General features: G+C 38.3%; 1 protein-coding gene across 1 annotated transcript; it reads left to right on the forward strand.

Moving 5' to 3' along the window:
* The first annotated feature begins 5,399 nt into the window (after positions 1–5,399).
* On the forward strand, positions 5,400–6,092 carry LOC138048649 (uncharacterized). Its single transcript, XM_068894804.1, has one exon. It carries the CDS (start codon positions 5,400–5,402, stop codon positions 6,090–6,092), a length of 693 nt encoding a protein of 230 aa, XP_068750905.1.
* The last annotated feature ends 9,410 nt before the right edge of the window (positions 6,093–15,502 follow it).

Below are 15,502 nucleotides of genomic sequence, written 5' to 3' on the forward strand. Positions count from 1 at the left end.
GCAAATGAGACACGAAGTGTCAATTTCGATCGTTTGATCTCGTCTTCTGCCTGTGTCACTTTATAATTCTTGACGGTGTGAATTTTGGAATTGAGATGGTGGTGATTTAATTTAAAGAGACACATCAGATCTGTGTAACATATATTTGTGTGTAATTTTTGGGCCTTGAGATCCAAACCTAAATAAATTTGTTTGCGAATATGCGCTGCAGAAACTAACCGAGGCTATACGGTGAGTGTTCCATATTTGTTTTTAAAGCATGAAGTGTTCACAACGTTTGGTGAAGTTTGCACACTAGGGTATTGCCCATGCAATCTCTACAGTTTTCATGAACAAGATAATTTGGGAAGGGTTTTCTGAAATCACCTTTACAATTACAATCAATCATACATGTATTTACAATGCCTTAATTAAACGTAACATATTCTAAGAGCATTATTTCAAAGTTGTCAACCTTCTCCTTGAACCAAGGCAGCAGTTCATTTAGAGTGCTGCCAGTCTGCAATAGCCACTTAACCTCCTGACTGCCGCCATAAAGGCAGCTGTCTAAAAGAAAACACCTTGCCTACTTGTGAAGTTGGAATGAACATAAGTACTGGCCAGAACTACATAGTAAATATTGAGGTTCTTTGTCCCTGTCTCAGGGCATTTCTTCAATGAAAAGGTAAATTGGTTGCAAGACTGGCCTCTGAGATTACACTCAGAAGAAGTTCTAGTTGCACAGTAGTGTGATCAATAACATTGTTTATTGCCATAGTGAGGCTTGATTACAGAATCATAAATACTTGCCCACCAAAATACCCTGTGCAATCAACTGATACACCCATGTTCAGGAGACTGTTGTCCTGTTAATTAATGGAACATCCATATATTAGGAAAAGAACAATTTGTTAAATAAAAGTGCAAAGTCCAGGCCCTGCTTCCTGTTAATCCTAGGATTATTGATGGGGAAACACTGCTTGAAAGTGGCACCCGAGTAACTTAATTGTAGTCTAGGTTCCACAATCTCCAAATAATAATGATCTATCATTATTGTAATAATGCAACACACTTGGTGTCAACATCTATGTCAAAACTTGGAAGATGGTATTTTTCTTTCCCCCTTGACTGGCCATTATTTGCAAATCTATGTTCAACCCAACATCCAAGGCAAAATTATGGTTAGACTCAAATTTAAGGAACATGTGTTAAGGCAAACAGTTGAGGGTCATTGGTTTATGCGTGATTTATAGTATGTTTATATGGTTAGCTCATCATGTTTTCTTTGTCTTGGTTGTGTAATAAAAATGACTTTTTGTACTAATTTTCACAGCCCCCATAAAAGCTGATATGTGCACTTTCCTGTGTCTAGGAAAATAATAATATCATTATGATATTGTAGATTATAGCATTGTAATATGCCTCTCATGGACAATAACATTCATTTTTGTTTTTTGTCCTTAGGGAGATGGATCCACCTGGTATTATGTGCGGCAGTTTTGTGAAATGTTAGCTCTAAAAGGAGCGAGAAGAAATTCTGCCTTTTTTTTTTCTCAGCAATAAACCACAATAATCTTATTGAGTTCACTTTGTCCATGTTGGTAGTGTGGAACAAAAGACTGGATAAAGTCACTGAGAAATCCAGAAAATGCTGTTGAGTTTTAAGCAGTTTCTTTAGTACTCTTCACATTGTCAAACATTTCAGTTCTTCTTAGAACTGAATACCAGTCCTTAACCTTTTTTCAGTTATGAACTTTTTGGACCAGCACAGAACTTTAAGATGCCACTTCTTTATATGTCTTACTTATAAAACAAAATGGGGACAACATATTCAAGCAAAAACAATGCATGTTGTTTGCACCTGCACGCAAGCTTTGCGAATGCTTTTGATCTGATGAGTTGCCAACCCAGTAATGCTTCAGATACATGTAGTGACGTCGAAACCCAGAACACCTTCAAACACATTCAATGACAATTTGTCAGAGAAAAAATTAAAATTAAAAACAAACATCATCTTGAGCATTGGGACCCACGTGGAATAGCCCTTGCATATGTGTATTATGATGATGACTGGATTCCATCTACTTGTACAATCATCTTTTTAGGATAATACCACCGAGGCCAGTCAGCAGATAATACTAGAGTGAACTTCTTGCTATACATGTACAGCTGAAAATATTAATTTTGTGGAATGCCCCTTTCAGGGGTGTTTCCTAGTTGTCTATGCTCTAAAGATTTTGTTCAAACTCATGAAGTACAATGTAGCATGCATGTGTGAAATGTCTCAAGTTTAGATCAGTTTTGCAATATACACTGTGCTGTCTGAACTGATCCTTGTATAATTTTTGTAGTTTCTTGTCAATTGTTAAATATGGAAAAAAAAAAGGATTTACTTTCTCAAAGAAAAATAACATTAATGACGTCTCTTGATCAGGTTAGGATCTGATGAATCTTTATTTTAAAACGCAAGCAAATCAAGGGGCAAATTAATTTTCTCTGAGCTGTTTAATGTCATTAAGTGGGCTTTCCAGGGTGAAGCACTCTGTATATCATACAGTGTATAATCTTTTCACCGATTTATCTCAGTTTGTGTTGGGGCCGGCTTTCATCGCTCTTCTATAAATTTAACAAAGGATGCTGTGTAAAGAGCGAAAGATGTATTTTGCTTTCATGATAATTATAAATTCGTATTAAAATTTGGGGAAACGTGGAGTTCAATTTGCCTTCTTGCATCTTTGCATACTCCATTTTAATATCACTTTCAGCTTGCTTGCCAAAATATCTTTTGTAAGCGTGTCACCATTCACCACCCAGTGTATAATTCACAAGTTGTCTTCCTTTGTTGTTCAGAGTATTATAGAGAGTATCTGGAACGTCATATGGTTTTTTAAGGTCTCTTTACCAACACAGACAAAGAGGCATTGTCCTGTATCGCAACCACTCGGCGAACTAGTCTCCACCGATAAGTTCGAAGCTCTCACCAATTCCACCGGCCGAACATCGCCAAAACAGGGTTTAAGGGAATTTCTGGTCCTCCCAGAAAACCAACAACTTGCAAAAACCGTACGAGAAACTTGCGACAAAAGCCAACACTGTCAAAAAAGTAAGCATTGCAGCGCTCGTTACCTCCATTCACCGTATAGTCACACGAAAGGTGCATTTACCGCGCGAAAACAATTTTTACACAATTTCTACACCACTTCAATTTTTGGAGAAACATCAAAACTCGACAAAAATTGTGACAAAATCCTTATCTTTCAAACAGCGACCTTATTTTTTTGATTTAATCAACGGCTGTCATTTTCCGGCGAACAAATAGTCTTTTTGAATGAGCACGCCCTTGAGCCTGCATTTTGTGCCGCGGATCAGTGACTTGCGCAGTCGTTTTTCAGCTCTGTCCTTACGAGAATATAGTAAGAACCGGTCAGCGGAAACACACAAACATAAACACCGTATGCCATCAGATGCCATCATGGAACTTCGTGGCTCTCGTACTGCATGACAACCAGCTTGCGAGCAGTTTTATAGCTTGGAATTTCAAAGTTGAGCATCCCGAATTTTAGGAGTGCTTTACTGAGCATTCTCCACATCGTGACAAGGCAACCGGTACGAACTGAATTGCCAAAAGGTATTACCTGTATTCCCTGCTGAAATACCAAGATGCAACACTAATTTGTCAGCTAAATCTAAAAACAAATAATGATGTTTGGAGCTTTTTGTCACCCATTTGCAGGCAAAGGAAATTGGACACGGTGTCGTGGTAAAAAGGAACCATTTGAGGTGTCATCGAAACATGAGAACTGTCGTTAGAACGCGGCGACATGCATTCTCTACCTCTGTGTGATTTTCCCGTTGGCTCTGAAATGTTTATGGAACTGCTAGCTTTGTTAGTGGTATGTGTGATTTAAGTTACCTATTATAGATCCCTTTAGAGCGGTTAACTTTGCTGGACAGTTTAGTTTCAAATTTACTTACCCAGATACCAAAAGACAGTAAATTTGCCAGAAGATGTGATTTTTGAAAAATTGAAACTGCCAATGTGCTTAATGTCTAACTGTCAAATCTAGATAAATATAACCTTTAGGAGATATTCTAACGGTCTTGCGTGAAGTTGCCGTTATAATATCATTTGAAAGAAAGATAATCGCAAATAAAAAGTACAAAAAATCAAAATTTTGTCTCGGTATATACATTTCAAATTGATTGGCCTGCACGCACACGGGTATGGAGTGCCCGTGGAATTTTTAGCATCAAACGATTCACAAAGTGTGAAATATTCACATCCACAACTGATTTTCATCAAAATTTGAATACCAGGAAGAGAAAAGTTTGTTAGAACATAATTTATTTTCAGCTTTTTCAAAAAAAAGATCTCACACCCTTGTAAATTATAAGGCTTAGGGATCCCCAGGGGGTGGAGGGGGGGGGGGGGGGGGAATGGGGCAAGGTGAAAAACTGATACCATTAGTTTGAGAGGAAGGATGATATAACTAGATTTTTAACTGCATGTTGATCTGCTCCTTGAAATACTTTGCTAACAAAACTCCGATTTTTAAGGAGCAAAATGTTGCCAAAAATGCTTTTTGAGGCCTAAACTTCCATCCCCATTCCCATCCTGATTCTAGAAATCAAACAAATGCCACTGTGAGTAGTTTCATCACAATGACTGACTGCACACAAAATGTGAAGGAAGGTTTTGTATGCATGACCATTTCAAATTGTGATCAATCCTTTGCGATATTACCTCTAATAATTTAAAAATTTAAGTTGAAATAAATTGATCTGACCTCTTCCAGTACTTTTGTAATTTGAATTTTGTAAAGTATTTACCCCAAAAATAATTCATTTGCAACAATGGGCATGAAGGGCATCCACCACCCCAACTGAGAAATCAGCATATTAAGAATAATTATATTTTTAGAGTAATAAAAACAATGAAGGAAACAAGTGAAAATGTAGTTCAGCCAGGAATTGAACGTGGGTCTCCAGATTGTTACTGTTTATTTATAAATGTATTCATATATACATGTACATTAAGATTAAAGTTTCCATTAATAGTTATCAGTCTGAAAGAGGTTGAAACTCAGTGTCTCGAAAAAGAATTGGGAGCATACATGTATATAGGCAAGAAAAACATGCCCATTGTTAAATAATGTTTTGCATTTATGTGAGAGAATTGATTTGAGGAAATGCCAGCACTTTGGTTTGACAAATAAACTCAGTGTTTGGAAGTAAAATTTGGCAGCATAGGCAAGAGAAAGATGGGCATTGTTTAATAATTTCTTGGATTTATGTGAGATAATTGATTTCAGGAAATCCAAGCACATTGGTTTAACAAATAAACTCAGTGCCTCAAAAAAAATTGGGAGCATACATCAGGTATATATGGCAACGAAGAGAAACATGCCCGTTCTTTAATAATGTTTTGCATTTATGTGACATATATAGCTGGAGTTTTGAAAACAAGCTTTAAGCTCAGTGGATCAAAAAAGCAAAATTCGTCACTATTTTCCTCCCTCAATGTTCCTGAGTATAACAACTTGTCTCCAACAGAAGTTGCTAATTCCATCAACCATGCATTACTGGAGCCACTTCAACCTTACGAGCCCATCGACAGCGAGCGTGCGGCCCTACAATTGCCCCTAGAAGAGAATCCGGAGTTCCTAGAGGTGTCCGTGCAAAGAGTGTACAACAACCTGCTTCACCTGAATAACCATAAAGCTTCTGGCCCGGATGGCCTTTCCAACTGGGTGTTAAAGGAGTACGCCGAAATCCTAGTTACTCCCGTTCAAAACATCCTGAACGCCTCATACAGTGAGCAAAAACTACCCTCAATGTGGAAAATTGCGGATGTCATCCCCCTGCCCAAGGTGAAGCAAGTCACTGACCCAAAAAAGGAACTGCGTTCAATCTCTCTCACGTCTACCCTCTCGAAAATATCTGAGGACTTTATTGTTTCTGATTACATAAAACCTGCCCTAGAGAGCCTAGTTGACTCCAACCAGTTTGGTACCATATCTGGTTCTTCAACCGTGTTGGCACCCATTAGTATGTTTCATAAGTGGCTCAAAGCAACGGATGGTAACGGTGCTTCTGTGCGTGTCCTTCTCTGATTATCGGAAGGCCTTTGACCTCACAGACCACAAGAGTTTGGTCAACAAATTGAAGCAGGTCAATATTCCTAATAGTGTAATCAACTGGGTGATTGACTTCCTGTCAGGAAGATCTCAAAGAGTCAAACTTGGGAAGGACTGCACAGTGCCGTCTGGAGTGCCACAGGGGACAACGTTGGGTCCCTGGCTTTTTCTCTTGATGATTAATGACTTGACTGTTCCAAGCATCTTCAACATGTGGAAATATGTTGATGATACTACGGTATCAGAGAACATACGTGAAGGCCAACAGAGCAAGTCACAAGAAGCAGTAAATGCAATCTACGATTGGTCCAGGGAAAATTTGTTCCAGCTTAATGGCGAGAAGACTAAAGAGTTAGTTATCCTTCAGTCGTGACTCCCCGCAACTCCCTAGGGTTTGCATAGACGGAACTCCTATCAAAACCATACAGAGCACAAAGCTACTCGGCTTGACAATCAATGATACGCTAACGTGGAACGACCATATAGAGGAACTTGTTAAAAAAGCGTCTAAGAAACTGTACTTTCTTATTCTACTTAAGCGTGCGCACCATCCTACTTCAGATCTTGTAACATATTTTTGCGCATGTATCAGGTCTTCACTAGATTACGCTTGTCCTGTTTTCCATTACAGTTTACCAAAGTATCTACAAGTCGAGCTCGAAAGAGTGCAAAGGAGGGCCCTATCATGCATTTTTCCGAGGGTGCACTACTCGGATGCCCTTCAGTTAGCAGGGCTTGAGTCCATCAGGGCCCACCAGGAAAAGTTAACAGAACACCTGTTTAAGTCTATTGTTAATGATCCACGGAGTAAGATTACCAGCGTCCTGCCTCCCTCAGTTTCTATCTCATATGAGCTGAGAAGGCAGAGGAGATTTGCCACGCCTCTTGTAAAGACAAATAGATTTGCAAATTCATTCATAGTTAAGAGTGCAAGGGTAGCATTTAAGTAATTTCTGAGAGTAGTCGCTTTGTAATTTTATAATAGTAGTAGTTTTAAATCATTTCCTATATTTATTACTTGTAAAGAGGTGCAATTCAGTTTTTTTTAACTGCAATGTTTTTCTTAATAAACACACAGTCTGTCTGTTTGTCCGACAAGGTCAAACTTTGCTGCCAAATCCAAAGTGAGGACGAGGCCTAATTTCCTAGGGGGGACTGTGTCATGGCTATTCGCATGCAAGTCTAACAAGTATGAGGTAATAGCGCATAGCCAAAACAATTCATTAGACCTCTTTATGGGAAGCTTTAGTGATGGAAATGTTGACCTATTGGGCAAGGGAAAAAGGATTCCGTGCCATATGAAACAATACTTCTTCTGAAGTCACTTTAAGTCATGTTCCAAAGATCAGTTCCAAAATTAATAGTGCAGACACATTAATTTAATGACCTTTTGCCTTAATGACTAATCATATAATTTAGCGTTTTTCTCAAACATGTTTTGTTTTATTTCCAGGTCTAAGTCACAAGTTGCCAAATGACAATGAAAACTGACTTGTTAAATCAAAACCTGTTTTCAATGGAGAGGTTAGAGCCCAGTTTCTGACAAAATAAAACCGTCCCAGATATTCAAGTCTATATGTGGGGATCAATGAATAAAATTATCAACCAGCAACATGCAGCAACAAACTGCCACAAGCAAATTGTGTGTGTCAATCAACCACTCCTATGTTTTTGTCATTTAAAAATTATAACAAACACTCAAGTAGTGTTTAATCACATGTCAAAACATAAAGAGGAAATTTGACACAGTAGTGTTAGGCCTCACTCGAACTTGGCATCATTACTCCAAATGTTACTGAAGGACAACAACTAGCGATTACCTGAAAATATTATGCTTACAGGTAAGCGAGTATTTTGGAAAAATTTCAAGGTACCGGTAATCATAGAAAAGGTAATGAGACAGTTTCTCAAGTTTGTGCTAAAATATTTTCTCTGTCAGAATTTTTCTCTGCCTACGGCCATGATTAATAATATGGAAAAGGAATCAACTCCAAGGCTGTCTACTGATGTAAACAACATTAAAGGCTCTTCGTTCAAGTAATAAATGATTCGTGTGACAAAAATGTGTGGTTCCAAAAAATACATATACTCCAACGAAGGATTGTTATTTGGTTTGTATCCCTCCCGCCCTGGAATTTACAGTTTAGCTTCATACTTACCTTTTAAACATTTGGCTATTAACACCCCCTACCCTCTCGGAATTTTCAATGCCCATCCTTGGCGTGGGTTTGAACCCTACACTGTATGTGCAGATTTTTTTTAACTTTGCCAAAAGTTATGTCATCATTCTATAAGATAAGAAGGCTTCACCGTGCCGTTTTTTAATTGTAAGCCCCTAGGGCTGTAATTAAGGGTGTTTTTAGCAGGTCATACTGTTGCTATGATAACCTATTGTGTCATGCAAATGATAACAACGTGTTCACCAATGATTAGGTAGTGTAGTTTTTTTGATACCATGATTGTAGCATCAAGTCACTGATAAAGAGTGGTTATAATAACCCATCAAAATGTAACAGCTGGAAACTGTTTTGAGCTACCTCAAGAACAGTTCTGGATTAAGTTTAGATTGTATACAATGTATGTTCTGGTCAAAGATGTAAAGAAAATGAAAATCATATTTCTCAGTCAACCCCATTAAAAGTTGCTTCTTGAGTTTCTGAAGCCAGGAGAAGAATCTTTCCATGTCTAAACTTATCAGTGGCGAGATTTCAATATTTTGGAAACCTTCATGGCTGCGATTTGCCCATACTTGGAAGGGGCATGACTTCCTTAAGTCCTTGAACATGAGCTTTCCTTTGTCATGAGAATTTTTGGTTGAATGGGCTTGGCACTGAGGGTGAACTTTATTTAAATGATGAAACCTGGTTTTGATCTGTTGGACTCCATGGGCTGCTTGTGCTATACCATGTGCGATCTTATTGGCCCCCATTCCCTGGATAACACCTTACAGTTACAAATTTCTTGTGCTTTGTCGCCCTCAACATTGTTTCCAATGTTGTTTCCACCTTCCCAATATGGGAGAAGAAGCATGCTGAGGTCATTATGCCAGTAATAGATAAAGTGTGTGAGGAATACTGAACAATTGTTCGTGTTCTCAAATGGTTGATGAACACAATTATTGTTCACCTATAATGATATGCAAGGCACTTACAAGCACTACATTTTGTAACAACCATTTCCAGTTCAATAACTGCTTTATCATTCAACTCGAATTGGCTGCCACAAAATTTGGTGTTTGTAAGTGTATTGCATGCCATTCATCAGTGAGTAATGATTTTGTAAAACAGACTTGATTGTTCAATGTTCCTTTCACACACACTTCTAATCTGTGGGGGTCAGGAAAATATCCAGAGACACCGTTAATACCGTTTTGAAAACTGTCCTTTGTGCTTTGTGATTGGTCTGAGTTATTACTTTAGTTTTGGTTTAGACCCACGCTACCCCCCTCCCCCCACCCCTTCCCCCAATACACTTGCATAAACAGTAACTCTTCCATTTTACATTCAGTCTGGTGAACATTATAATTTGTCATCACTAACATATATGGATAAACTCATTCCCAATTATTATATTCAATCCTATGATGAGGAGAGCAACGTAAAAAAATCATTTTGGCAAAGATAATTAAGTTGCAACAGATTTACTTTAGATGAGCTATGTGGTTAGGCAATGGTAAATCAAGAGTTAAAAATTCATGCAACAACTTGGTGCAAACAAAATCAGTTGTATATAAGTTAGCAGGCTACAACTAGGATGTACTTACACAACAGCCATTTTCAATAGCCTTGAAAACTTTCCTCCCACGACAAACAATTAAAATGGAAAAATTGAATTTGAAATACATTGATAAAACCTTTTACAGTACTTCTGTAATTTGAATTTGCTAAAGTATTTACCCGGAAAATAATTCACTTGCAATATGGGCATGAAGGGCATCCACCAGCCCAACTGGAAAATAATTACAACAATGTACCCTTGGGTTATCATGCACTAGTCTCATTTCATGTTGAAAACTAATTTGTAATTTGTTTATAGTATTAATAAAAACAACGAAGGAACCAAGTGAAAATGTAGTTCAGCCAGGAATTAAATTTGGTTCTCCAGATTGTCTGACCCTCAGAGATTCCAGCCCCTTTTGAGTTTTGGAGGAAAACAGGGAGTATTTTTTAGTGCCGAAGGCTCGAGTCCGTAGGGGGTCTGGGGGTATCCCCCTCCCCTACGAAATTTTGCAGATTTGGTTTCTCTGAAGTGGCATTTCCTGCGTTTAACACCATTTTGGTGACATTCTATAAGGTCTTTATTCTCATCACTGGAGTCCCGCCATTTTTGGAGCTGCTAAATGGAGTAAGACTGCGGCCCTTACGAGTCTGCTCAACACAGGGTGTTCAATGGAGAGACTAGCCGAGACATTATAGGATACTCCTGTGGATACGCATTGAACGTTTAACACTCAGATCGTAAAAAAAACTCTTAAGATAAACCCTTTTTTCCTTGTTTTCAGAATTTCATGATAAATCTGGAGAATCTGATTAAATTCGGAAAGCGGGAAACTCAACTCATCAAATCGGGAGGATTGCAATCTCTGGACCTGTCTGCCTGGACATTGATAGTTGTCTTAATTCAACACTGCAAGAGTTAAGCTTAACCCCGGCAGCTTCTTCAGGTGCTGGAGCAGAAATTAGATAAAACAAAAGAAACAAAAACAGAAAACAAAACTCCAAATAAAGATAAGCCTGCGTAGCTGGTGGTAGTAGGGAGCAATGACAACGGCGACGTCAACGAGAACGTAACAAATTTGCATATTTAGTGGGCAAAAACAGTAGCTTTGCACGCCCTGCACGTGCGTTTTTCACTTGTGTCCGGATCCATTTCTTTGCCGTCGTCAGCAAGACAACAACGTGAAATAGCCAAATTTGAGGTTTTATGGAGACGCCACCACCTTGGGATAAATTTTCATTTTACAATACAATACATACTTAATTGCCCGCTCCCCATAGGGGCTTTTCAGGGCCAATGAAACACAACGAAACGACAGAACAGTACCACATCAACTGTTATGTATCCCAACTGGCTGGAGGCCAACCAGTTGGCTATTTACAAGTGCGGCGTGGAAGTTGAGCCAGGGACTACCAGGATCAAACTCAACGAGTGGTCAGAGCGGGTGTTGAACCCGGGATCTCCGGATCTCAAGGCAAGCGCCCTAACCACTGGGCCACACTGACTCCCTAAGCGTGACTCGTATCGGTTCCCTTCTTGAGGGACGGTCACACCATTGTCATGTTACAAAGCATGGAATAGTCGCGAAATGATGATCACTAATTTATACTTTGCGATGACGTCCTCGTGGCTGTTCCGTCCTCGTTGCTAGAGCTTCCTATTGTTGGTGCAAGTGGCAAATTCCGCGCAGAGAATGGAGAGTGGTACCGTGGGGTATTTTACAGCGTCCCACCGCATTCTCCGCGCCAACAATACCGCCAGCTAAGTGAAGACTAATCCCAAGTAACACGGTGATTTCCGGTACATGCACAAAGACCCTTAATACGGCCATTTCCGAGTTCATGTCTGCCTCCTCTTTAAAGCGAGTCTAAGTGCGAAGTTTTTCTTATAAAAATTAGTTTTCATTCATATGTAAAGTAGAACTAATTACCATCACAAAAACTTTGCACTTAGACTCGCTTTAAAGAGGGGGCGGATATGAACTCGGAAATGGCCTATTCCGAGTTGAACTTTTAGCCGTCTGTCTTCTGATGAAGTCACATTTCGATTTCTAACTAATGCGACCCTTTACTACTTGTATTCTTTTCTACAGTAAGAAAAATAATCTAAGATTTGCGTGCTTGCACGCCTCCGTTCGCCTTCGTTCGCTGTTTTCTACTGAAAATTCAATTGTTGGTCTCCTGAGTGTCGTTAAATTCACCACGACGTATTATTTGTGGTATAAGTTGTTTTTCCCGCACTGTTAGTCCGGTGTATTCATGTATGTACCGTCTGTGGTCAATATTCCAACTATTACTTCTCTAATTAACGAACAATAGTTGGTTCATACACTTCACATAAAAAGGAAGAACTATTCACCTCTCTCTAAGGTCACGCACGCACTGGGCAAATTTTTGTTTATTCAAGTTTCGCGAGGAAATCTGTCATCATTTCCGTGATACAAGTGCGCACAGGGATTTTTTTTCCACCAAATGTTGTCAAGCCTTACCAAACTTTAAAGCCGCCGTCGCGCTGCTTCGAAACAGGACAAAGATTTATCAGGCATGAAAACTATACATATTTTACAATTTACACTGCATGATGTAAAGAAAAAGCCGTTCAAAAACAATACGTACATTTTCAAAACAATAAAATGGCCGGACATTCATCACGCAAAACACAGTGGTTTATGAATCACCTTTAATGTCGAATCTTTACTCTCGGGTTACGTTTAATTACAAATTGGTTCACGTGGACATAAAAAGATCTTATCATCTTTAATACGAATCACAAATTAAAAAAGAAAAACAACAATTAAATCACGAATTCACGAGAAAATAAATCGCCCCATCACGTTTCGCGTAAAATGTATTGAGGACCCTCAATTAACTCCGAACTTGGACCAACTTTCATTGCTTACAAAAAGGATTTACTACAAGAAACCTCTGGCTCATTATCACTCACATTTATCTAATTTCACTGAATCCGTATCAAGAATTAAAATGTAACTATTTTCAAATTTTGAACAAATATTCCATTAGATGAATAAACCAGTTTGAAACCAATGCATATGGCAAGTGAGTAAATCCGTATAAGCAATACAATAACACAGCCAGCAAATATACTTCAATACTGCTTGCTTTGGACTAAATAGCGCTCATAATCCTCATAATCTCTCAAAAACATAGTTTACACTAAAAATGGGACATTGAATTGAAAATGAGTTCCAAAGAACAAAAATATATCTAATACATTCTTGACAATTGTTGGCGCGAATCAGCAATTAAAAATTCGGTTTTCGAGTCGTTTATTAGCAGGCGATTAAAGGAAGTAGCATGGGCATCAAAAACGCAGGACTTAATAGCGGCTAGGGCACGGTATTGTGAAAAACCACTATCTGGCCTGAACGAGAGATAGAGATGCGTGTCATCGGCATGCTTATGAACAGAGAGAAGATGGTTAGAAATTACGCGATAGAGAATTAACTGGATCATTGATTTTCTGTCTAATCCATTACAAAGAACCAAACTAGAAAAAGGTTCTTATTAAAAGTGGGGCCCAATCCTCTTCGGGGTACCGCAGGGTACCAAACTGGGCCATGGCTTTTTGAATTGATAATAAACGATATAGATGTAAAAAACTCCACATTTATGGAAATATGTTGATGACAAAACAGTATCCGAAGTAGTTCCGAAAGGGAATACCAGTATGGCATATAGTATAGTTAATCAGGTTATTGAGTGGTCTCATGTGAACAGAGTGCAACTTAACCCTGATAAATGTAAGGAGCTCCGAATTTCGTTTGCCCGGAACCCAGTTAAACTGAATGCGGTTGTTATCGATAGAAAAGAAGTAGAATTTGTAAGTACCTCCAAGGTATTGGGACTTACTGTAAGTGCCAACCTAACTCGGAATGTGAACATTCAAGAAGTAGTTAAGAAAGCTAAAAAGCGATTTTATTTCCTAGTACAGCTCAAACGCGCGAAATTATCGTCAACAGATCTAATTCTTTTCTAAAATACGTGCGTAAGGTCCGTACTTGATTATGCCGTTCAGGTATTTTATAACGCCATGCTGCAATAGGCTCATAAACGAGCTCGTTCGCATTGAGAAAAAGGCGATCTCAATCATTATTCCTGGCAAGAGCTGCAATAACACATGCGAGATTCCTGGTGTAAGACCATTGGTGGATAATATTATTCGCTATGTGATAAGCTTTTCCATAGCATCGCAGTCTGATAAAGATCATAGGCTGGACAGCTTACTTTCACCATTATATAAGAATTTAAGGTACAATTTAAGAAACCATAGTCGTTACAGTATTCCTGATATCCGCACCAATAAGCCAAATGAAAGAACTGTTTTATACTTGCCATGGCCCGCCAAGAAATGGAATTTTATAAATAAATTTTTAATGGTGGAACTTGTAACAATCACTGTAGGTTATTTTCCAAGTTATATATAATAGTTGCAAGAAATGTAACTAAGGTTTTATTATAATGGTTATTGTTTACTACTTCTCCTTTAGAACAGTTAGCATCTACATAATACTTTGATTATTATTGTAATTTTTATAAATTTTAGTGTGTAAACGATTGCCTTTGGGCAGAAATGTGATATTTATTATCACCTACTTTACTTTGCTTTACTTTTATAGATTTCTTTGGTGATATAATAAATAGCCACAATAGTGGCCAAATAACGCCAAAAATGTTTTGTAGCTGATTGTCTTTTTTTTTCCGGATTTCGACGTCTTAGCAAACTAGTGAAATCACTAGCAAAGTGCACAGCTTTCACTATTTATCTACCGGGGAGAAATATCATAAAATCATTACTCGAACATACCGGCTAATTAATAATAACAACTTTATTTAATTGTCAATGGATTAAGCACAAGCGCACTAATTGGGCACAACAACCTCCTTGCTTTTCTTATGTTAATGATGTTGTTCTCATGCTAATTTGTACTAATTTGCATAAGAAAAGCAGTGAAGTTCTTTATCAAAACAAGGTCAACTCCAGCCTCATATTCATTCAAAAGTCAGGTAACTTAGCACACAACTGTAAAATGGTCAAATTCGTTTCCAGGGTCCTCTTTCTTCCTCACTCGAGAAAGTATCCTGGTTGCGGCTCGTCAGGTGTCTGCCAGATTTTTGCAGATTCCAGAAAGATAATTGAAGGGAGGGGAATAATAATTTTTTTCTCCGTTAAACTCATCTACTAAATGCAAATATGATTTTTATACGAAAACACGTAACCAGGGAACTTCCTCGAGCGAGAAAGAGAGGGGACAATGGAAACGAGGATGTAAAATTGTCTATTTTTAAAAGAAATGCCTGTAGTCTGAGAAAACACCCTCCACATTTTCTGATCTAATACTTACTACTTGAGCGACTTCATTTTAATAACTTAATTTTGCATTAAAATTAAGATGGACTTATAAGGCGCTCAATACACCGTATAAAATTAGATATAATTACATGTGATTCGGTAAAAAGGATCAAAGAACTGATCACGTCATTTCCCGCGCGATTTGCTATCAATTTTTTTCGTGAAACATCAGAAGCCCTGGCCCTGGCCCAGGCACTATTTTGGCCCCACCTTTGCTGAACATGCATTTAATTCACTGCGGTTTTTATAGATTTCGTTGATGACATAATGAATAGCAACATGAGTGGCCAAATAGATTA

Source organism: Montipora capricornis, chromosome 5 (genome assembly GCF_036669925.1).
Source record: "Montipora capricornis isolate CH-2021 chromosome 5, ASM3666992v2, whole genome shotgun sequence".
NCBI classification, from domain to species: Eukaryota; Metazoa; Cnidaria; class Anthozoa; order Scleractinia; family Acroporidae; genus Montipora; species Montipora capricornis.

What these genes read in the sequence shown, in the direction of transcription:
- LOC138048649 (XM_068894804.1), top strand. Translation starts at nt 5,400, where the DNA reads ATGTTTTGCATTTATGTGACATATATAGCTGGAGTTTTGAAAACAAGC.